This window comes from Melanostigma gelatinosum (genome assembly GCF_949748355.1).
Source record: "Melanostigma gelatinosum genome assembly, chromosome: 18".
Taxonomy (NCBI): domain Eukaryota; kingdom Metazoa; phylum Chordata; class Actinopteri; order Perciformes; family Zoarcidae; genus Melanostigma; species Melanostigma gelatinosum.
In genome coordinates, this window is record NC_136651.1 from 14,822,544 (window position 1) to 14,845,147 (window position 22,604).

Sequence of the window (22,604 nt, forward strand, 5' to 3'; positions counted from 1 at the left end):
TGGTACCTTGCACAGGGGCACAAGACCATTATCACACACACAAGACCACAGCAGCAAATAAACGAGTAGGCATGCATGCAAGGATGGGAAACATTTTCACACTAATTCGGAGAGAAATCATGTCAACATACATACAGCTGACACACACGTACACAGTAATAAGGTAGGAAATGACTCTTGTCCTCTAATGCAGCTGACTGAGATGATGTGGGAGCTTATCCTCTTATTCATCTCTTGATCTCCTGCTCTCCTCCCACTTACTCAAACATCTCAGAACTTTACAAATCTGGTTATCGCGGGGCTTGGCGGTGTAGTGGAAGTCAAATACAATGTATTGCAGAGAAGTGACAACATAAGAGTTTACTACATAATACTAGTGAGAATGTGGAGCTTGGAGCTAAGCACTAAGGATGCTCACAAAATGTACGATACATTTGTCATAATATTCCAGTTAAGAATGACAATAAAGGAAATTCATTAATTTTTTAATTGATAAAGTATTCTGAAAGCTGTTAATTCTGGTGAATATTACCGCCAAGATGTAAAGTACCTCATGTGCAGTGGTTGTTATTAAACCGTAGTTAAGAACTAGCTCGTGTGATGAGACCCATTTTAATTAAATCTCCACTGAATGAACACAACAGCTGGTGCAGCTGGCTCCTTTTTTTTCTCACTGGTTACTTTTTGCAGCTGTTCCAACACTTCAAATCATTGAAACATTGAGATATTTCTTACAGCTCAGTTTATAATAAATGATTTAGGTTTTTTTGTACGGAAGCCCTGAAAGGAAAATTAGAAAGTTGCATTTTTTCCCCCGTTCATGACTGAACAGGTAAAAGGTTTTGCCAGAGTAATCTGTTACTCTTTATTTCCATCTGTGAAAACAGGTAAAATAGTTTTGTTGCAATACTCATTTGGGCCACAAGACGCTCAAGTGCATCACTGACTCGTGTTCTAAATGAGACTAAACGCATTCAGGTTCTAATTTCTCTATGCGCTCTAAACACAAGGTAGGCCTACATTTTTATTTGAGTCTCTAAACTGCATTAGTTATGCAAAATCTGCAGGACAAGAATCGGTGTCTGTTCGTAATCCAAGTTGTATTAACCAATCACGTTCGAGCAGGCTGTGGTTGAACGCAGGTTAATAGACCGCGTGGAGCAGAAAAGAGACTAAATGCATGATGGGAACCTTAGAGGCGTATACGACATCTCTGCCTTCATCCAAGTGAGTGTTTGTTTTTTTGTGCCACTAATGACTCAAGCAGTCTCGCAGGTGGAGATTAATCTACTGCAGTTAAACTGGGATAATGAACTCATGGAGCCGGAAAACAAAAAAAATCAAAACTGTTCCAGTCTGGACCGACGCCATAAACACACTCCTCCGGTTCGTCCCCCGGCTGAGTGACGAGTCAAGAATGGTGATTTGGATGCACAGAGGAGCTTTCAGCTGTATTATTACACACGTTTGATACCCAACAGTGGCTTTTGTTGCACGTTTTTCTGGCTCTACCCGCTACTTGGGACAGATTCTTGAGGAGAGCGGTGCAGCTTGAATTTCTCCACTGATTTGACTCTTCCTCATTCACACTTCTTTATAACTCAACGTGTGGTCTCTTATCAAGTCATGTTTCAGATATTCAAGAGTTGTTGGCAGTAGCACTAAGGAGAATTCTCCGTTAAACTTCTCAGATAGTTTAGCTTCTACAATCGTTCAAACTTTAACAAAGTCTTTAAAATGTACACACAGGTTGAGAAGAACTTAAGTTACTTCTCGTCTCTAATCATCTCGGCACCCTTCAGAATTAGAGTTCTGCTGTTGAGACCTGACCCGTAGGTTTTGTACCACTGAACGAAAGCGCTACCGACACAAGTATATCAGTATTAAAGACAGAATCATTCATCAGCACTTTTTGCATAAGAAATACTTTAGATATGAACTTTTTGACAATACTTTGTCACTTAAGTAGGATTTTTAGATCCATTTATTGAGTTAAGGATCCGAGCACATCTTGCACCCATGGGGCATTGTAATGTTGAACACCCTTTGTCATAAATATCACTATTCTGTCAAATTCAGATTTCCCTTCATTGGACCCAACCTACAACTAACCCAGTATGGGGACGCACCTGTCCGTAGTTTCCACACATGCATGATATTAAAGACAGGATACCGTGTTCTGAACAACGTTGTAGATCAAGTTTTAATTCAAGTGATTTTCAAAATCAGTTTCTTCACAGATACAGAGCGTTGACGTTTTAGTATCCCCCCTCACTGTACAAGGCTAGAAAAAGTTCACAGCAACAGCACACAAACATACAAAATAGTTATTTACCAAATTCAGTTGTGTCGTTTTATTCCCAGCCTTTACTCTCGTTAAATACATCTGACCCCGGTACGATGCCCGACTATAGCAAAAAATTTATTTCAAGTCAAATGTATACAATCTTATTTACACAAGGAACATTTGACAAAGTGCATTGGAGAGTCCTGATTGACGGTCATGTCTTTGAGGGATGTCGGGTAAATATATACAAAGTTTACAAATGCTTTAACCATGGCGATCCTTACGCAGCTTCTATAACAATAAGAATTATGAACACTGGCTGAAAAGCTTGTAAGAATGCACTCCATGAGGTAATGTTGGAAAGAAAAAGAAAAACTAAACAAAAAAATTAAATAAAACTTGTCTCTATGATATTACTGACCGTATATAAATAATCACATCTGAGCCTGTTGAGCAGAGGACTCAAGACAGTTTGGATTAAGTTTCCTCAAAATGACCCCTGACCCCTCTACACAGTCACACGTCCCGTCCGATACAGACTGTTCAGATCCAGTTTGAAATACAGTCCAGCAGAGTCGATCCGTTTGCAGAGAAACGCATCGCGTCTTGAACGCAGAGAGCTCAGTCAGACGTGATTAAAGTGTGGGAATTCACCGCGTTACTCTCAACTGTAGTGAAAAGATGCCGTCGGACTCCTTTGAGAGGGCGGGGCAAAAACGAACATAAACCTCAAAGTTATGGACACGTAATTCATTGTAGTATTCACATAATAAATAACATTTACTCCAGTCATCCTCTCCACAGACGATGACATAATTCACTTCAGAAGGCATGTGGTCGGACTGTAAGGGCTGCTGCAGCTACGGACAAACGTCGGCATGAGAACGAGGTGGCGCCATGCAACGCTACATGTTTCCGTGAAAAAAAAATAAAAATAAAAATAGCCCCAAGTCGATCATGATAAATCGTCCTCTGTGCTCACTATCGAAATCTGGACACAGAGAGGGAGGGGGAGGAGACAAAGAATAGGTTTATTCAGATGGTTTTTGGCTGTTTGTGTGACATCAGCTAAGAGTGGAAGCAGCGAGCATGACTGTCCAAAGAGAAAACCACCAACACCTCTAAACGTTCAGCAACATGATTCATCTCGATCGTTCCCTTTGCAGACAAAGAGAACTCTCTGCTGCAGCTGTGAGGGGACTGCAGTAGGTAGGCGAGAGGCCATCCTGTGTGTCTGTCTGGGTTTAGATTAATCTCTCTAATCTGTGTACAGAGAGATGTGCTCTCAATGCACTCAGGATTACCGAGGGCCACACGCTCACAATGAGAGCGTAGAGGTCAGTGACATCGAGTCTCCGTCATCTGTGCCGGGACGACATTATATAAGCTGCCCAGTTTCTTAAACTACCGTAAATGTCAAACTTAAATCTGTCCTTTATGCAAAATACTTCCCTAACTTACGAAGTGCATTTAGGAGCGTTGCATTAAGCCTCTTAAATTGTGTCCTTGCTCAAGTGTTTAGACTAAGGCTGTCACAGTAGCTACTGTCATAATACAACACATGTGCTAGTAAACACTAACGGTGTTAATGTTGCCAATAACTAAAGGCTGTCCATTTGGAGTTTCCCTTTCCTAAAACATATGTCTTTGTATCGCCTGGTCTTCAAATGCCATAAATTCAGCCATTGACTTATGCTCTAAGAATTATTTCGCTTTTAAGAGACTGGTATGGGTTCCTTAAAAAGTTAGAAGGAAAAGAGTTCTTAAGGACTTTCTAGCAACGCATATTGGACGACTCTAGTAGCTACGGACGAATACTTAGGATGTTTAAAGGATTCCCCTCTGATCGCTTAAGGAAATCCTTCCAGGGATTGTATGCTATGCTCATTAGCCTGAGTGGTTTAATGCAACTGGACACATATTATTTTGTTATCAAAACAAAGAGCTCCTGTTATCATTCAGGAAGGCGTGTCATGATTTTAGGGCAAAGGGCTCTAAAGGTGCTGTAACTGATGGGAGTACATCGAGCCTCCGAGAGGTTTCGGACCCTTCTCTACCCATGATGCACTTTGCTCAGAGGTCGCTTACTCACCGCCGGGTAGGTGTGACCCACGTTGGCGCCGTGCCGGGTGATGTCGATGTCGAGGTCTTCTTCTGTGGTCTTCAGGTAGACGGGGTTGTCAAAGTTCATGCTCTTTTGGTTCCTCAGCTGCCAGTTTCTCCACATCAGGTAGGCGCCCCCCGCCGCCATCGCCAGCAGCACTGAGCCGAGGGACAAAGAAACTACGTCAGATAATCCATAATATTCAGTGTCGGGGCTGACAGGCTTGTGGCTCCCACATGTGTATTAAGGTGTGTGGTTGTATGTAGCCTAGTAAATTGCTTGGCAGAGGGGGTGGGGTGTAGTTATAGTACCAGAAGTGCATTTCAAGCTTTGACGCCAGTATTTGACTACAACCCTTACATGGTACATGTGTCACAATAGTCTTGCGAGTGTGTGTATGCATGTGCATATTTGTGCAAGTGTGTGGGATGTGTACGCACAGACTGGCAGTATGGCCCAGGCAGCAGCAGACCCTCTGGCTGTGGAGTCCACCTGGATCGACGTGCTCACGTTTGCCTCTGAGACAAAACAAACCACAGGGCAACACTTTAAACCCAACACACACACTTTCAGGACATAATGTTCAGTTGGACACGTTGAAAAGGAAGGTTTAGTCAGACTGACATATTCTGTGTCAGATGGTTAGTGTGGGCGTGATCAAAAGGCCTGAAGGGAAGGCTGTCTCTATAAGAGACACCGGGGAAACAGGGCCACAATGATCGTGAGCCTTCATGAGGCCACATATCTAAATGCCCTCTTTTTGGAGTCACCATGAACAGTTAAGATATAATTATTTTGAAAAGAATAAAAAAAATTTGAGTAAACTTGTAAAAACCAAGGAAAACTTGTGTAAAAACAAAACATGATCCAGTCGGAGAGTTTTGGTGTCGGCGGCGAGTGAGCGACATGACTGGCAAACAGCTCGGCTGAAAGACTTCAGGACAAAGAGACAAAACACAGGGTTTGTTAACATGTTCTTCCTGCCAGTCGGTCTGCTCTGCTGCCAAATAGCTTGGTGATGTAACCAACATGCCAACTACAAAATGGTAATGCGTGAAAAAAGAAGACTCAGAGCAAAAATGTGTTAAGTCTCTCTCCATACCAACTTCAGCCCATTGGTTCCTGCTGCAAACAAATCTCTACAGCACAGCTCACAGGAAATTACAAAGTCCTTGAAAGAAATCAAACTATACATGTTTAACATTACCAAGCATTACTCGAACAGGGAAACACATTTCATGTGTTGGGGTGGATTTTCAGCAGCGGATTAACACACATTTGGTGCTCTGAGTATTTCCAGCAGCAGGTCGGTGTGCGTGGGATCGAGCCAAATTAAGCTGCATATTGTGTGTATTGTATTAAGGAACATGTCGCCCAATAAAACAGGCTTATTGAAGAGTTATTAAAATGGCGCTCTATGGCACAGAGGAAGAATACATATCAGGCTTTATTACAAACACAATACTGGTTAGTAGGTTCAGTTAATTACTGGTATTTGTTGACAATAAGCAGAAGAGAATAGAAGTCTGCTGATAATCTATTTTGAAGTTAACATGTTTAAGCACCTCTTTAGGTATTTAGTTGTAGAGCCTGCTAATCCAGGGCTGTAACTTGAGTTTCCATGGAAGAATTAAAAAATAAATAGAAAACTATGCAAGTCTGCAAGATCTTTTTGACCCCTGGTGTGGGCATTCATTCTTTGTTCTGTTGCATTACTGCACACAATCAGATTTGAATCCACCTGTAGCCATAGTGGAACTTTCTTTTGGTAGTTTGTTTGTACTTCCTAGTGTCTGCCACTAGGTGCTGCTCGGCTCATGAGCAGTTCTTGCAGTCAAACCTTCGCTAACGGAGTTCAATGCTAAACTGGATTAATATCCAGAATATCTTCCTCACCAGTAACAATGGATCAGAACATAACATGCTCAACACACTGTGCAGATGCACCCTAAGAGCTCTACAGTGTTGCATGTGCAGCAGGGGGAAGAGAGCAGAACACTTTTACCACCTTGAACACAAAAACGGTCAAACTAACTGAATTAAAGTCACGAGAAGCGCTGTAATCTGAAACAAACAAGAACTCAGTCAACCGTGTGTTGCTGATTAGGGCCCCGTTTCTTGTGAAAGTCAATCACCAACTGCATTTTTCATAGGATTAGGAGAGAGGTAGTGAGCAAACACTTCATTCTAGCACAAGTTCACATTTTAAAACTTGCGAGTCTGAAATATTTGCAGGACTGAGCACTCAGGCTAACATCAGCTGTATGTAGATTTAGCCAAACATACATAGGTTGTGTCTAAACTTAACCGAACACCATGAAACAATCCATCATTAACGTGACAATGGGAGCCGCCTCCCTGATTAGATTCTGGTCTCACAACAGGGACAAACATAACTGACCTGAAACGTTTTGATTCACCAGCTGAGAGACAGAGCTGTACTCTCATCATGGCACACAGCCTGTGTTAATTTGATCTTTGAATAGATTACACAGGAATTGTGATAAAACTCAGAGAAAAACATGACACATTTTTGCAGCGAAAAAGAAAAATCTGAGACAGAAAAAAGGGAAAACGTAGCCCGAGCAGAAATACGAGTAAGAAGGTCGCACTCTGTTATTGGAAACCAGAAGAGCACACTAGCAAGGACACAGCCACAGGTTGTCAACGGTTAAATCAAAGCTAGACGCAAGGCTGAATACAGTTTGTGCTGGAACTCAGTTTACTGCTCACTATAGACTCGAGTTATGGCTCACAACTGTCAGACTTGACTTTGAATAATAGACCAGAGGACAGTTTGAATAGAACGACCCCTTCAATACCAAGTTACAAGTTCAGAATAAGACTTGAATTATTTATCTGAAAAGCACCAAGGCCCACAACACTTCTGAATGTGAGTCATAACCCAACACACAAAGCACAGGCAGAAGCAGTCATTCTGGATATGCTAGACTCAGAATATTAAAAATCTCAGCAGCACTGTGGAAAGAACTTAAATTTCGGCATTATGGCTGATTCGAGAGCAGACGTGGCAAATGCACTGCAACTAAGGCTGCAGCCAAAAACAATTCAAAATGACAGACGTCCAGTTTAACAAATAAAATGGGAAACACCACCCGATTCCACAGTAAGGAAGGAGAAGCGCAACGTGATTCATTTTTGAACACAGCATTCTTTAAAGCCAGTTAGCAGTTAGCTTTGGCAGCAGAGCAGGCGACAGCTGACGGTTTTACCTGGGGGTGGCTGTACCAGAGCTTTCCCATCATCCTTTGAAAGAATGGTGTCAGAGAGCCAAGAGTCACGCTTTTGACAACAAAACAGGCTACAGAAGTTGCTCTATTTTGAAACTGTGCGCGCACACACACACACACACAAAGTAGGCCTTTGAAAATAGACCAGATCTCAGGAGACTAAACTCGTAAATAAACGCGGGATCCATTTTTTGTTCAGCGAGAAAGCAGCAATCACCAAGATAAGACAAGCGCCACATTCCTCACACCACGGACGATATGCACAAACAGAAGCAGCTTTACAGACTGATATGGAGGCAATCCTCAGACACAAACAAAAGCTGGAAAGTGAGCAGCCGACATGCAGAAGGAATCTAACGGGTCTAAAGCCACATCGCACAGTAAACCGCATTGATCACAGCGTCTTTATCAGCAGCTCTACAATCAGGACAGCCAGCTGCAGCAACAATAAAATCCTTGCAGGCGAATCAATGCAGCCTTGATTAGCAGAGTGTTGCTTTGGTTACTGTAAATCCACAGGGCCGTTAGGTCTGCCGTGTAGGAGGTGGAAATGAATGCAGTCATTTTACTGCCAAACTTACAACAGTAAGCACAGTCGAACTCTGACGAAAACGGTTTGCAAAGCCTTTATCGACAGGAAACAGTGCTCAATCAAGTGATCAGTAAGGTGATCAACAAAAGTTTTTTTGTTGATCACCTTCGAGACTGCTGGAAGTTTAATAAGAGATTGGAAAGGACTTTTATTTGATTAGCATGTTTGATTCAGAATAGAGCTTTGATAAAATATTGAAAGAGTGTAAAACCCTTAATCTAAAACGACGGTTCGACTAATGCTGAATAATATCTTAGGAAACAAAGTGTGGAACTAAGTGGAGTCCCAACATCCTCTATTTGATCCTGAGTTTGTTCAGCCTGAAGGAAAGCTCTCTCCAGTTACCTCTAAAGGCTGTTTTTTCAATCCCTCAATGGTAGTTTCAGGATCAACTCCTGAACTGAAGAGCATTGCTTTTTACTTTCTTTCACCAACTGGATTAGAGCCGGCCAAAGCTGCGACCGCACAATGCTCCACAGTTCCTATTCGCTTCAGCTGCAAAATGGGATAAATATGTCAGCTGGCGGTTTAGCAAAGAGCTGCGAGGATTTTGGCTCCGGCCCAACTAGGGAGCAAAGTGGAGGAGCATTCAGCCAGTGACAGGAATCCCTCTTTAACTCCTCCCACACCAGTCTCACATTCAAACAGTATCAGAGATACAGACAGGCGTGTAGACACAGCTGTAGAAACACTCAAAAACTTGCAGAAGTGCCCACGCTCAAGACACTCTCGCTTGGGGAAAAAAAAGAAAAAAATAGTTTGCATGAATCAACATGCTCACAAAGACACCCTAGAGCTGAATGCATGCACTCTCGCACACAGCTCGATTTTATACAGCATGAGAGAGTCTTTATTCCTGCAGAGAAGAGAAACACAGGATGGGTGGTACATTCCGTTATCACAGCAGCGGTAAAAAGCCTGGAGGCAGCTCAGGATTCCCAAACAGCCCATGCGGAGGCGAAGCCAGGCTGCAGGGACCTTCACTACACCAAGACCATTACATCTGTGTAGAGCAGGCAGGCTGCGAAACCTGCTACAGAGCTGGCAAATTGTTATTTGTGCAGAGAGTTCGTCCGTCCCTACCGTACCATATTAATAATTTATTTATAGAGCGCTTTTCACAGACATAAAATCACAAAGTGCTTAACAGAGCAGAAATGTAAAAGCATAAAAAACACAATGTGACCATAGGGTGACTATATTCTGGTGTCATACCTCTATTCCCCTTCTGTTTAAAAAAATTTAAAAAACAAAAACTAGAAATTAGGTCTGGTGTTGTGGTAAAACACATACAATAATGAACTATGGGTGTCTGTATGCCTCAACACAAGTGCTTGTTGAACGGCGTCTGAAACGCCCCTGCACCCGATCATTTCTGAAGCAGACAGACAACCCACTTCACGCTGAGGTGAGAACGCAAGCATGGCGTCAACTTTTCTCTCCAGATCTCTTTTCATGTCACACAACATGTCACTAAGTCTACACTCGACAACTCCATGAAACGTCTTCGAGGAGAGACGGTCTTATATGTGGAATCATCCCCACACTCGTCACCTGTGAGGGAGGCCGTTCAGAAACGAACACAGACTCGCTGTACAAACGGGGTCACTTCAAGCATACAGACACCTTCATTCTGGTTGTAGGCTGAAGTAAACTAAATATGTTGTAAATAGTCCCTGAAATGCCAAGGTAATATGTTGTTGATTCATAAACAAACTAGTAATCCCAGCTAGGGTTTGAAGGAAACTTCCAGTATATTGTCCTATAATTGTGGCCAGTCAGATTATGGGTCATGATACATTCGCATCCCATCTATGTTGTGATAGCTTTCCAAATTAACTTAGTCTCCAAGTCAAAAGTAAACATTTACTTTTGAGCCATGCAAGTAAAGAGACACCTGGGAATTCTACTTATTTAACCAATATACAGCATGGATCTGAGAAACATTTGAGGTAGATATAACTGGAGAAAGATAGCGGTGGACAGGCTGCACAAACTGTCAAGAAACTCTGGAAACAGAGTCTCAGTTCTCACTGGGAAGAAAGTAAAGAAGAGAAGTCTTAAAGGAAACTCTACATGCCAACTAGGCAAACTCATTCAGGCGGGCAGGAGGGACGCAGTCCTTCGTCTATGCCAGTGTCTCGCTCTGCAGTTTGAGTCCAATTAGGAGAGTATGTGCACTGAATTCAGCAAACAGGTTCCCATCAGACGCTGCTTCAGTATGAAGAGGCTAATCTTTGGGCGTGCAGCAAGGAGCCAGCCGTTTAAAGACTGAAAACAACTGGAGCAGAGTAGACAACGTTTCCCAGCAAAGAAAAAGACTGCTGGAGGGCGGGGCTACAGTTTGAGTTTCATTTTTAAAAAAGCAAAAAAAAAAAAAGCTGATTTGATCATATTGAACGCAACATTGAAAGTCATATGAAAACAAGTACTGAAAAGAACTTGAATGCTCAGGTCAAAAGTGACAAACATTTAGTATTAAGCCCAGTCACAAAATCTCGTGGAACAGTGGAGAACGTTCTAGCAGCAGAAGAATTGGTTTTTCGAATGACTTGTTCAGCAGTCACATCCCACTCATGAGTCCAGAGAAGTGTCACGCAAAGACACTTCCAAACAAGAGCTGAGGAGACAGCGCTGCAGCAGAGATGTGGACGCACAGACTTCCCCAAGAAGAAGAAGAAAAAAAAAAAACTGGATCACAACCATCAGCTCAACAGTAGCTAATGCAGACAGACAGCTGGGTTTGTGGCTGGCATGGATACAGAGAGAAGACTTTCAGAGAAACACTCCAGAGAAACATGCTTGAGTGGATGGAAAACAGAGGGAAAAGGGGAGGAGTGAGAAGAAGTCTCCTTTGTTGCATCAAAGCCAGTTTAACCCGAAGAATTAGACTCAAGTAATTCTGTTTCTTACAAATGATCGGTGTTTTGGGGGGGATGAGATCTACAAAAGGCTAAAGGGAGATGCTCCCTTTAGCCTTTTGTTTTTAAATCAATTCTTTAAGAAGCAGCACATTTGAGAGGAGCAGCACAGCAAAGGGAAGACGAAGCAGAGAGGAATGTACAGGAATTGAAATAATGCACATTAGAACGTTGAGCAGCTACGGGTTTATAGTGCGTTTGGTGGTTTAACCTCTCCCAAACATAATCAGCAAAGTCTTCCCATGATGCCATTCACACGGTCCTAAAGGCATCAAAAGGCAAACTAAAAGATCGGTCAGATCGATTATTGGTTAACGGTTTCTATTTAAAACACTCTTCCTTTTCTTGAAACATTTCCTAATGTAACGTTGCAAGTTGTAGCTTGCAACGCTGTGGTCCTGGTTCAGGTGTAAACGTGACATCAATAGGCATATAAAACGTCTTTCACCGGCGAGGTGCCGTGACTCACCAGGTCTGCAGCGATGGCCGTCAGCAGCCAGCTCCTGTCCCTCCGGACACACACAGGTGTATCTGGGCGAGTGTTTGTTGATTTGCGGTGCAGGCAGACACATGTAGCTACAGCCTCCGTTCTCACCTCTCTCTGCGCACCAGTTAGTGCCTGCACACAAGGGTCAACAGCTCCGATGACAGAAATATATGACAAAATCTGTCATTCAACGCATACGATTAAGCCAGTGCTGGAGTTGGCCGATATCTCACACGTATGCATGATAGCGTCGTCACTAAGCTCTTCTGCTACGTTTGTCACATCACAAAGTCTTTTGCTCAGTTATTACGGAACTGTAAATGTTCAAACTTTCCCATTTTTCGGAGTAAATATCAGACTTTTCAAACGCTGATGACCATGTGATAGCAAGTACGCACACAAGACTGTTTCGTCACAAAGCAAAAACCCACTGGTTCCTTCCATAAACCAGTGGCTAGTAGTCAATAATGGCTGCGTGATGCCGACTATTATGATAACAGTTGGTGCTGAATGTACTTTTGTCATGTGGAATTACAGTAATTTATGATTTACTTTCCCTTCATTAAATCACAGCAGAAAAATGAATTTGCTCTGGTGTCTGATTCTGCAGGACTCTAATGATAAGATTTTACAGCTCAATAATCATTCATGTCCATCCTCTCAGCAGGTTCTTACCAGACAGCTGGATCAGCTCGTGGTACACTATGATGTCCTGGGGGTCATTCAGGTTGCTGGCCAGCGTCACCACGTCAGCGCCCGTGAACTTGTTTGCGCCGTAGATGGCTTTATTCTCGCCATCTGTCCAGAAGACTCTATCCTGGAGAGACAGGAAGCGAAAGCACATTGTCATCAAGTTGACGAGCGAGAGTTCCGCCCCGGAAACTTCTAGCCATATGCCGTTAGCAACAAGTTGCTGTGGTAAGGACAGCAAGCTGATTTGGCGGGCAAGTCGGTTTTCCAGGAGATTGAGAAGAAGTTGAGCGGTAGTCTTTTTAAAAATTCCCTTTCAAAATATGACGTTTACATGTTTATACCCCAAAACAAAAAAGACAGGTTAGAAGTTGGACCACATTTATATTAGGTGGAAATAGAAAGCAAAACATGGTTTTAATAAAACTATAGCCAGGCGTTAACCAGCAGACATCATTGTTAGTGGGGCTGTCCTTAACATTCGGCCATTAGAGTTTTCAGATACACGGTGTGATCCACCAAGGGCAGCTGATTTCAAGACGTTTTTAAACATGCTTTATAGCTGAATAAAATCATTAAAGGTTTGCTGTTTGGCGTAAAGTGGTCATAAAACAGTCCCGAGTTGCTTTAAGTCTCTCATCTTGACATTAAGATAAAATCAAACATTTGTTTGATAAAATAAGTTTTAGTCTTGTAAATAGTGAAGCTGCAACATCCCTATTTTTTGCAGTTTCAGACTTTTCAAAGTCATCTAGAACAGAGGTTCCCAAACTTTTGAGAATATGTCCCACTACGTACCAAACCAATGTCCCCAAGTACCAGCTTGTACTGTCGATACCAACAATGTAACAACCTCTCCTTTGCCGTTCCTCTGGCCCTGTGACGGTAAATCAGATTGATGTAGCAATGTAGTTAGCGCCGTCAGTTTTCTAGAAGTGGCGCCGCACCACTCGTCTACAGCGCCAACAGGTTTATGTGTCACTCTGAACCGTCGGGCCAGCGTCGTCACCCGCCTCTCCACTGCTCTATGGACCTTGTAACTATTTCAAAATGCAACATTCTGCTTTTATTAACGAATCTCACTGAGATTAGATACCGCCAACGTTACTAGCTCATGCCATGTCAGAGGTCATGTCCAACCAAATTTTATTTCTGACGTATTTTAATGATTAACGAATTTTCACATAATTGTAGTGTTATTTGTTTAAATAACTTGTCCATGAAATTAAACAATTTATGAGTTTTAATTTCAGGAAATGGGCCAGTTGGAGAGAGAATGTTTGGGAATCACTGCTCTAGTGTACGGCAGGCAGTAAATTGAGCTGTGATTCTGCATTAAAATCTCACGACACTTCATTGTTTGCACAGCCCTGACTCAGGATTGTCAAGACGGCCCTTTGTGCATAGCATGATGGTCCGGCGTGTGAGAGGGAACAGCGCAGCAGTACCTCAAACACAGTGAGAGCGAAGGGATGCGCCAGGTATTCTGGAGACTGGAGTACTTTCTTCCTGTTGTCTCCGTTCAGGTCGACGCTACAGAGCATGTGGAGCTTCGAGTCGACCCAGTACAACCTGCCTTTGATCAGATCTGGGAGGAAGACGAAGCGTAAAAAGAAATGGGAGAGGAGAGCGTCAGAGAAGGCAAGATGTGAAAGATGGAGATTGACGAAATAACAGAAGGGTGGATTGTAAATGGGAAACAGGGGAGTGGAAAAAACGACAGGGCAGAAAAAGAGTGACAGAATAATTACACATGGTAGGAAAGAAAGGAGCGATATAAGGGATGAAGCCCAGATGAACATTGAATATAAGTGTTGACAAGAAATGAGAGCAGGGAGTGGAAGAATAGAGGGATGAAGGAACACAGAAAGAAGATGCGGCATGGCGGGTAGAGATAAGGAAGAAAGAAAAGAGGGAGAGAAAATCTAAATCAATACAACATTTCATTAGAGAGGACAAATCGATGGCTTTTCTACAGCGACAACGCACGGAGAGGAAGAAAAAGAGACTCAACAAAAGGAGCATTGTGACATTGGATGTATGGATACAATGTAAATACTGAAGTTGAAGTCCAACAGTTTCTTAATTTGAATCACCGCAAGTATAAGCACTGCAATAAACTAAAGCAGCAGTTGAAACAAGGTGGTGAACTAAATTGAAGGGGAAGATACAATTTAAACACCAAGGAGTGCACATTTAGGATGCAGTGTAACTGCTGAGAACAAGTGTATAAACTAGCTGAATAAGCAGCTCCAAGAGGACGACGCGACATAATGAATTTAACTATAGCTGCTGTTTAACAGCCCATTATGTTGAATATTATTGTTCTTCTGATGGAACAGCAGGGAAGAAAAAATATGTGCCGTGATGGTAGAAGCATACGTCTGGATGAGTCATTGGTTCCTACCCAGGGTGATGCCATTAGGCCACTGGATGTCCGTCGCCACCAGAACCTGTCTGCCCACTCCGTTCATACCAGACTTTTCAATCTTGGCTGGCTCGCCCCAGTCAGACCAGTACAGAAACCTACAGCACCAACACAAACGGAGCTGTAAATTTACAGATGACCGTTAAACGGTTTTCACCCGACGGCAAAACACAAACTTTGTCACCCACCCAGACAGCGGATCCACAGCGATCGATGCCGGTTCTTTGAGGCCACTGTTGAACAGAACTTTCTGCTTGGTGCCGTTGAAGTTTGCTACAGAAATGGTTTTGGTGCCGAGATCAGACCAGTACAAGTTTTTGTAGATCCAGTCCACGGCGATTCCCACGGGAGTCTGGACGTTGTCGATCACTTTGTTGTGGGTGCCGACGTCCCCTCGTTTGTCCAGCACAGTGCTGTGAGCAAGACGTTCAGTTTAATCATCACGTGGCACTAAGTCACGGGATCACCAAAGTGTTTAAGATTCATCCTGAGGGGGCATGCATGCGTGTACCACATTTAATAGGAAGCAGTCTAAAATATGTTGCGCTATGGACCAACTAACTAAACTGCTATTTGCAGAGCCACACCACGTGTCTGTAATCTACCTATACACGGCCCTCTGGCCCAGGTCGGCCCAGAAGAGCATCTGCTGATTGAAGTCTGCATCCAGAGCCACCGTGTTCCTCTGCTGCTCCACAATCTGAGTGTACTCCTTCCTCTCCAGACCCAGACGGCGGATGTCACGGCGGTTGGTGAAGATCAGGCAGGGCTCCTTACCTGAGGAGGGAGAACGAGGTTAAATAAGAGAGAACGTCAACCCGTCTTCACAATGCAACTCAGGTTGCACCGTTTCACTGGCTGACGCTGGACACAGTCACAACTTTTAGACCCGATGAATCTTTGATTGAAAAGGTCTTTAGTGGAATCAAAGGTTTTAAATCATGTTAGTGTGTGAGCTCATTCTTTTCTAGCCTTTCATGTTATCCAGAATCAGTTTGAACAGATTTGTTGGCCACATATAACCAGGATATCATTTTAGAAACAATAAATACACATTAGTGTCATTTCTGATGGAGATCATGCAGATGTTTGATAGAAGAGTAACTATTATAAATAAGAGTTCATAGGATTAGATGACAAGTAATTTGGAAAACAAAGAACCATCAGACTGAAAGACAGTGATGTCTTTGTCAACAGGCAACACAATTGTCCTGTTACTGCAGAAATGACCAAACAGCATGTGATCACACGAGAGGCTGACATCTACATCAGTAGGACAACTCCAGAGCCTTCTTTGAGGACATGAGTTTTTGTTATTTTCTTAAATCAATTAAAGACACTCTTACTTGATATTTTAGGTTCATTTCTACTTTTATCATGTACTTGCCCACATTTTCAAAGCTGCTTTTAAGATTTAAACTATTAATCCTCAGTTTAAATACAGACTTCTTTGTGTATGAAGCCGGTGGTTCTCAATCAGGTGGGCAAAACTATACATCTAAAATAAGAATATTTCTACCAAACAAACGTATGATTTGCAATTTTCTCCATTAGGTTTTAATACGATTCTAATAATTTTGCTTATGCAGGTCTCCTTATTTTAATAACCAGGAAACAGTTTCAGGCAGCAACGGTGTATTCTGAGCCATTGACTCACCGACGGCCTTGCAGACTCCGGTGGTCGGATCCATCTGGTAGCCGTTATGGCATTCACACTTGTAACCGCCCTTCAGGTTGATGCAGATCTGACTACAGATTCCGGGGTTCAAACACTCATTGATGTCTGCAAACAGAGAGAAACGAGAAGATGGAGGGATGAGGAAGAGAACACAAGAGGGAATACAGCTGGTATCTGAAGTGTTTAATAATCAAGTCTGCTGAATGCTTAAATTTGGGAAATCAGACATTTGCACACTGCCTGCTGCAACCCAAACACTATTTAAAACATCCCCATGATTCCTATTGCATGAGATTGTGAACTGGGGTAGACAAAGTGACAATCCTACCCAACTATAAATGTTGGTTTTCCCAGAACGCTCTTTAGCAGCAAGCTGCTCTCAGAATTAAAAGTAAATTTACACATTTGGGGAGTTTATACCTGGGAGCAGATTAAGCGCTTGTGCAACCAGTGGGATTCATTCCTGATGAGATTACACACATTCCCAATATCCAAAGCAGTGCTTGAGGCCAAGATTTGCTCAATAAAAAGTGTGAGTTAAGTGCCTCCATAACAGAAGATTTCTATTTTTGAAAAAAACCAAACAGAAAAATCACATTACAAGCTGAGGCCAGAATAGCACTACCAGCCAGAAGTGAACAACACCAGTCTACAGTATGTGTGGCATGTCACTGAGCAACAATGAGCTGTGGTATTCTTTTCCCTGGAAAAGAAAAATATGAGTCAAGAAAATGTTTTACACATCTGACTAGGGCTGTAGAAACTGTGCGTTGTCTTTTACCTTTTAAGTTTCCATTTAGTTTTCAAATAAGCTTTGAAAGTCTGTCATCAATACTTTGAGGATTTATTTCATTAATAAAATAAATGTTAACTGAAGATATCCTAGTTTGGGTAAAGTGATTCATCAGACTAAGTGATTTGGTCCTTAATTCAACTTCAATGAAGATAACGTGTCTGTGCGTGCCGCAAGCGGGCGAGCAAACAGTTGTTGGACCAGAGTCAAAATGTTTTTTAAACTGCAAAAAAATATGGATTGAAGCACAATATATTTTCAGATAAAACTATGTCCATTTTGGAAATCATTACATCCACCTTCCCCCCCCCCCATACACTGTCTGTTGGACTTCACAACTAGGGTTGGGTACCGAAACTCTGTGCCAATATGGAACCGGTTCCTATACGTCCAGTATCTACCGGACCGAAACGTAACGCAGATTTCGGTGCTTGAGCCGATTGAAATACTTTTTTTACACTACTCTGATAACTGTCCTGGCAGCAGGACTCGGTCCTCCGCTCCTCACTCATAGTATTACTACAACTGGGTACTTAGCGCTGCCGCTCATAAGCACAACACAGGCACGCGAAAGCTTCTTCTTCTCCTCCTTTGAGGCGATAGTGACGACGAATTGCCGCATTACCGCCACCAACTGGTAAAATAAAATAAGTCAATAGACGTGTCGTATTTTGCCAGAGAAGGAAAATATGCTCATATTGCTGCAAAATAATTGCTGAAGTTTGTAGTTTTAGTGTGTGTACAGAGTGTGTGTTTTGTATTTTATATTTATTTAAGTATACTGTAAACTGTTAACAGTTAAAATATTGTTCAATTTGAAGAAAAGTATCGGTTCAGGCACCGGTATCGGAAAAAACCCAAACGATACCCAACCCTATTCACAACGCTCTGCAGCTATTGGAAATGTAGGGATCACATGAGTCAGAAACAATTCTATGCAGCCACCACAGGAATATAAACCAAATCTCCCAACACGTCTGAAAATTAGATATAGAGGTGAAGTAACAGTGTATCGCATGTCGTGGACAAAGCAAACTTACACAATTTGAGAACCAACTTGGGATGCGAAAAAGGCAGGAACACAAGCCTGTCACGTCCTTGTCGGGGACACGTCACAACACATAACGTTACCATTATAAGGTGTGTGGTCAACTGCGTCCCAGACCAGCTCGACAAGTGGTTTGAGTGAACGAATAATGCGTCTTTGTGGTCGTTCACAGCTGTCCACTTGTGATCCGATCACCCAAGATGCATTTTAAAACAAAGTATAAACAGTTGATGTGTCTGGTGCCCAATTGGATCCAAGTGGGCCCTCCATCAGCTCTGAACAAATGCTGCTTCATAAACACCAGAGAAGGCTTTGATGATTTTTTTTTAATGCAAACAAATCTCTGTAGGGTGCTTTCCATAATGTCAGACGCAATAATCCAAGCCTGTCAAAAACTAGCTCTTAGTGGACGTGCATTGACTGGTGAGAGTTTCCTTGAGCGCTTACACTACTAATACCCTTCTAATTCCCTTCAGACATGAATGCAATGTAAAGGTTACCTACCGCCACAGGTCTTGTAGTCTATGAGCTGAAGTCCAGGTGTGCAGTCACACTCAAAGCTAATCACCATGTCCTTGCAGATGTGAGAGCAGCCGCCGTTGTTCAGGAGACACTCGTTTAGATCTGAAGCACATGAAGGAAACGGGGCTTTGTTGTAGCTTTAAGAAGACAGTTATGACAACAAGAGACAACTATCTGAAAGAGTCATCCTGTCAGTCAATTAACAGCTCTAACGCTACAACTGATTTTTGGTATTATTCAGGCATCGACAGTTGAGACAAGAACAGAGCGATGATACAACGAACAGACGGTGGATTCAAACCGATAGTACAAGGACGTTGCAGTATGGTCCAATATGCATACTTTGACCATTAAATACTAAAATAAGTTGACATTTTGTGATGCTATTTTGTGTGCCTGATTGAGTCTGTAAGGTCAAGGTCTGTACCATTTTACTCTGTCCCCTTTAACAGAAACTGGGGGGGTGGGGGGGGAGGCAGCGCACAAATAGATGGGAAATTCAGCTCATCACTAACTGTACAACATTACACTTTTTAAATTTTAGTTATTTGATCTATTGAAATTGTTAATTTACATAAAATGCCAATCTTTCTCTCCGATTGAGTGGCAGTACGATTTAGACTCCGGCGTTCAGTATTCTCACTGTGGAAAGCATCACCACTTTTGGCCGAGTTCTTTGATCCATGAAGGAGAATTATTTAGAAGTACCAGTCGTTCTCACACTGAAGTGCAGGAGGCATTTTTATTTTAAAAATCCACATACTATCAGCACAAAGCAATGTGCAATAGAGAGGAATGTCATGTAGGTTTACCCCATTTGCCCTCATTCAGGTATGGACACTTTCCTGCCCACAGAAAAGGACATCTGAACTAATTAGAAAGGAATTGGTCTCGGTATCAGTGGCCCGTCTTCTTTCTTGGCTTTGGTGTAAAGCACCAAAGTACAGAATCAGCGTTCTGGGATTTCAACCTCAGATATTTCTAGTTCAAACTGTGTCATGTTGCTGACATTTAGAGCTGCCAGCTTTTTTAAACAAGTGACATTTGCAGCTTACAGTAGACAAACACTGCGGGTTGATCACAGCTCAAACTACAAGACCGTTCACGATTACAGACCCAGATTTTTGTATATTTATATTCTATTTGCATCAAACATGTCGACCAGTCAATATTTGTTCTGCTAGTTAGTTGGGAGGGTTGTGAAAATATTCCAATAACCATCTGCAACAGTTCGTCTTAAAACAAAGCTTTCCTGTGGAAGCACACCACTCTGCATCTCTTCAGTTAGTAGTCGCTCACGTAGGCTCGACTTAACAAAACCTAAAACCTCAGTGACAACAAGTCCCCAGGAAGCTTCACACAGTTTGCCTAAACGCATGTAGAAGGCAAATCTCAAACATCTTTGAGTTGTGTGATTCTGAGGCTGCAATGTTGGTAAAAAAGCTGAATATCAATCAAACATCCAGAACATTGACAAAACAGCTGAAAAATACATTTGCCGCCTCCTTTGTATGCTTCTGCCAACCATTTAAGTTGCAGGTTACATCAACGTCGATCGAAAAATGTCATTAGCATATAAATACTTCAGTTATTGCCAAGACCTTTTAACCACTGAAGTCTGATCAGTTCATATGGATGTTTGTGCCAGATTTGCTTTTTCTACTCACTGCATTCCTTGATGGGTTCGTCGCTCCAGTCAGGACAGTCTCGGGCCTTGTTGCACACTTTGCTCATTTCGATACACTCCCCACTGCGACACTTGAACTTCTCTGGTCCGTTGCACTGGGTCACTGTGGAGAGACTCAACAAGCTTTATTACAATGCAACATTGTAATCCTTAAACACAAAACTATCCTTCCTAATCTCAAGTAAAGGGCTTCTAATGCGTCACTGGAAATCAGGACAGAACTAATTTTACAGCTGCTCTGCTGTCTGTGTAGGACCAAGAAAGCGGTTTGCATCCAGTCTTTAGTCTAATCGACCAACAGATCCACTGAGTGCAGTATTGATTGCACGAAAGAAAATCATTTCTTTTGAGTGAGATGAGAAGATCAATGCATTTTCAAAAATGTCCATTCCTTTAGGGTTCACATATTCATTAAAGCACCAAACTTTTCAACCTTCTGTGAACTTTAGCACGTGAGACAGCAGATGCTTCAATGTGTGAAAAGATATATTGTAAGTTAGATATACCTCATCATGTTTTGAGCATTGCCAACAAACATGCAAGCGTCTGAGTGAGAATCTGCAACAAACTTGTAACTCTTTAAAGTCAGTTTCCAAAACAAAGATTTATGCTCCCGGAGCAAGAATGAACAAACTCGGACACAAAATAACCAGGCGGGTTTTTGGTACATCTTTCTGAAAGAGCACAGAATAGACAAAAACAGAAGAAAAAAAAAAAAACACAGCAATGGATTCTTGGAAAGAGCCTTCCCGACATCAAACAGTGAACTGACACTCTGCTTTTGTACCCGAGCACAAGCTGAGGTGGATTGTGATGTTTTTTTTTTTCTTTGGTCTACACATCTTTACTCTTGCAGCATCTACAGTACACGAAACACACACACTGAGCTTCTGAACCTCAGGACAGCCTGAGGTAGAATGTATAAAAAGAAACTCTTCCAAAGAGAAGAAACAATGTTTCTGAAATTTCTGCATTTCTGCATTGTCTTGGTTCGCTGACTCCTTTACCAACTCTGTTTGGCAGAGTGGATGCAGGCTGTGTGAGACAAGTTCACTAAATCCTTCTGACTAATTTCTTAACACGCCGATGGACTGGATTCTTAGAGGTAAGACTCTTCTGAGCCATCTAGTCTATTTGTGACCTTGTTGTCTTGGGTAGAACTAGACAGGCAAGCTACTCCATACCACCAGTATTGTACTGGTACTAGTATTTTAAACCGATGATTAATGAGCACCTGACAATGCCCTGATAATTAAAACAGAAACTGCATTTGCAAAGCTACACACAGCACTTACTGTTCTTGCAGTTGACTTCGTCTGATCCATCGGCGCAGTCTCTGAAGCCGTTGCACTGTCTGTTGCCCAGGATACAGTTCCCATCTTCACATTTGAACTGATCCGTTCCACAAGTGCGTACAGCTGCAAAGGACAAACACCAGAGTTACACATGAAAGTAGTGCATTATTCATTTGTTCATTCAAATCATGCATCAAACAACTATTGTAATATCGTCATTTATCAATAAAAGAAAGCCAAACATTGTGAGGATGTGTGCTTTTCTTACATCTACGTTTTGGTAGACGTAAGAAAAGCTGTTGGTCGGACATCAAACTCTTAGAAACTCTGGGTTCTATGACATTGACAGCTGTCCCGTCTTCCCAGCATGGAATAATTTAGAGATAACTGGACAGAAATATAATTGAAGATGGCTTGAGAGTGATCCATTATGTGCTGCACTTCCATTCCATCCATTTGACATTACTCGATATCAGCTTTTTCATAACGGCTGAATTTCTTCAGTTTTAATTGAAACCCTTCAAATGAACCCCCAATACTGATCTTTCGCTTGACAATATAAGCAATTCTAAACATTTCAGCTGATTTACACAGATTACGTACACTGTACAAATCTGGAAACTTGCTTGTGACCGATACAGAATTAAATCCCCTTTTTCTACGTTAATTAAAAGCATCTTTGATTTCAGGCCCACGTCACATCCAAACACATGAATCCCCGACTCACTTATCTGGCAAGCTTAAGTATATCCCTGAAAGGAAGCTCAACACATACAAACAGACAAACTCAACTCAATCACGCTGCCGTGGTAACACAAATT

At 42.2% G+C, this 22,604-nt stretch overlaps 1 protein-coding gene across 1 annotated transcript in view; it reads right to left on the bottom strand.

Annotated features, from left to right (window-relative positions):
• Positions 1-2,201: 2,201 nt before the first annotated feature.
• The window catches only part of vldlr (very low density lipoprotein receptor), a 38,579-nt gene continuing 18,176 nt past the window's right edge, over positions 2,202-22,604 (bottom strand). The window contains exons 7-19 of the mRNA XM_079288786.1: positions 21,784-21,906; positions 20,469-20,591; positions 18,784-18,903; positions 16,418-16,543; positions 15,366-15,537; positions 14,949-15,173; positions 14,740-14,858; positions 13,781-13,920; positions 12,318-12,459; positions 11,625-11,774; positions 4,832-4,909; positions 4,380-4,549; positions 2,202-3,278 (exon numbers count right to left, since the gene is read on the bottom strand). Coding sequence (XP_079144912.1) covers positions 3,243-3,278; positions 4,380-4,549; positions 4,832-4,909; positions 11,625-11,774; positions 12,318-12,459; positions 13,781-13,920; positions 14,740-14,858; positions 14,949-15,173; positions 15,366-15,537; positions 16,418-16,543; positions 18,784-18,903; positions 20,469-20,591; positions 21,784-21,906 — 1,724 coding nt within the window. The 3' untranslated portion in view covers positions 2,202-3,242. The remainder of the gene's footprint in view (positions 3,279-4,379; positions 4,550-4,831; positions 4,910-11,624; positions 11,775-12,317; positions 12,460-13,780; positions 13,921-14,739; positions 14,859-14,948; positions 15,174-15,365; positions 15,538-16,417; positions 16,544-18,783; positions 18,904-20,468; positions 20,592-21,783; positions 21,907-22,604) is intronic.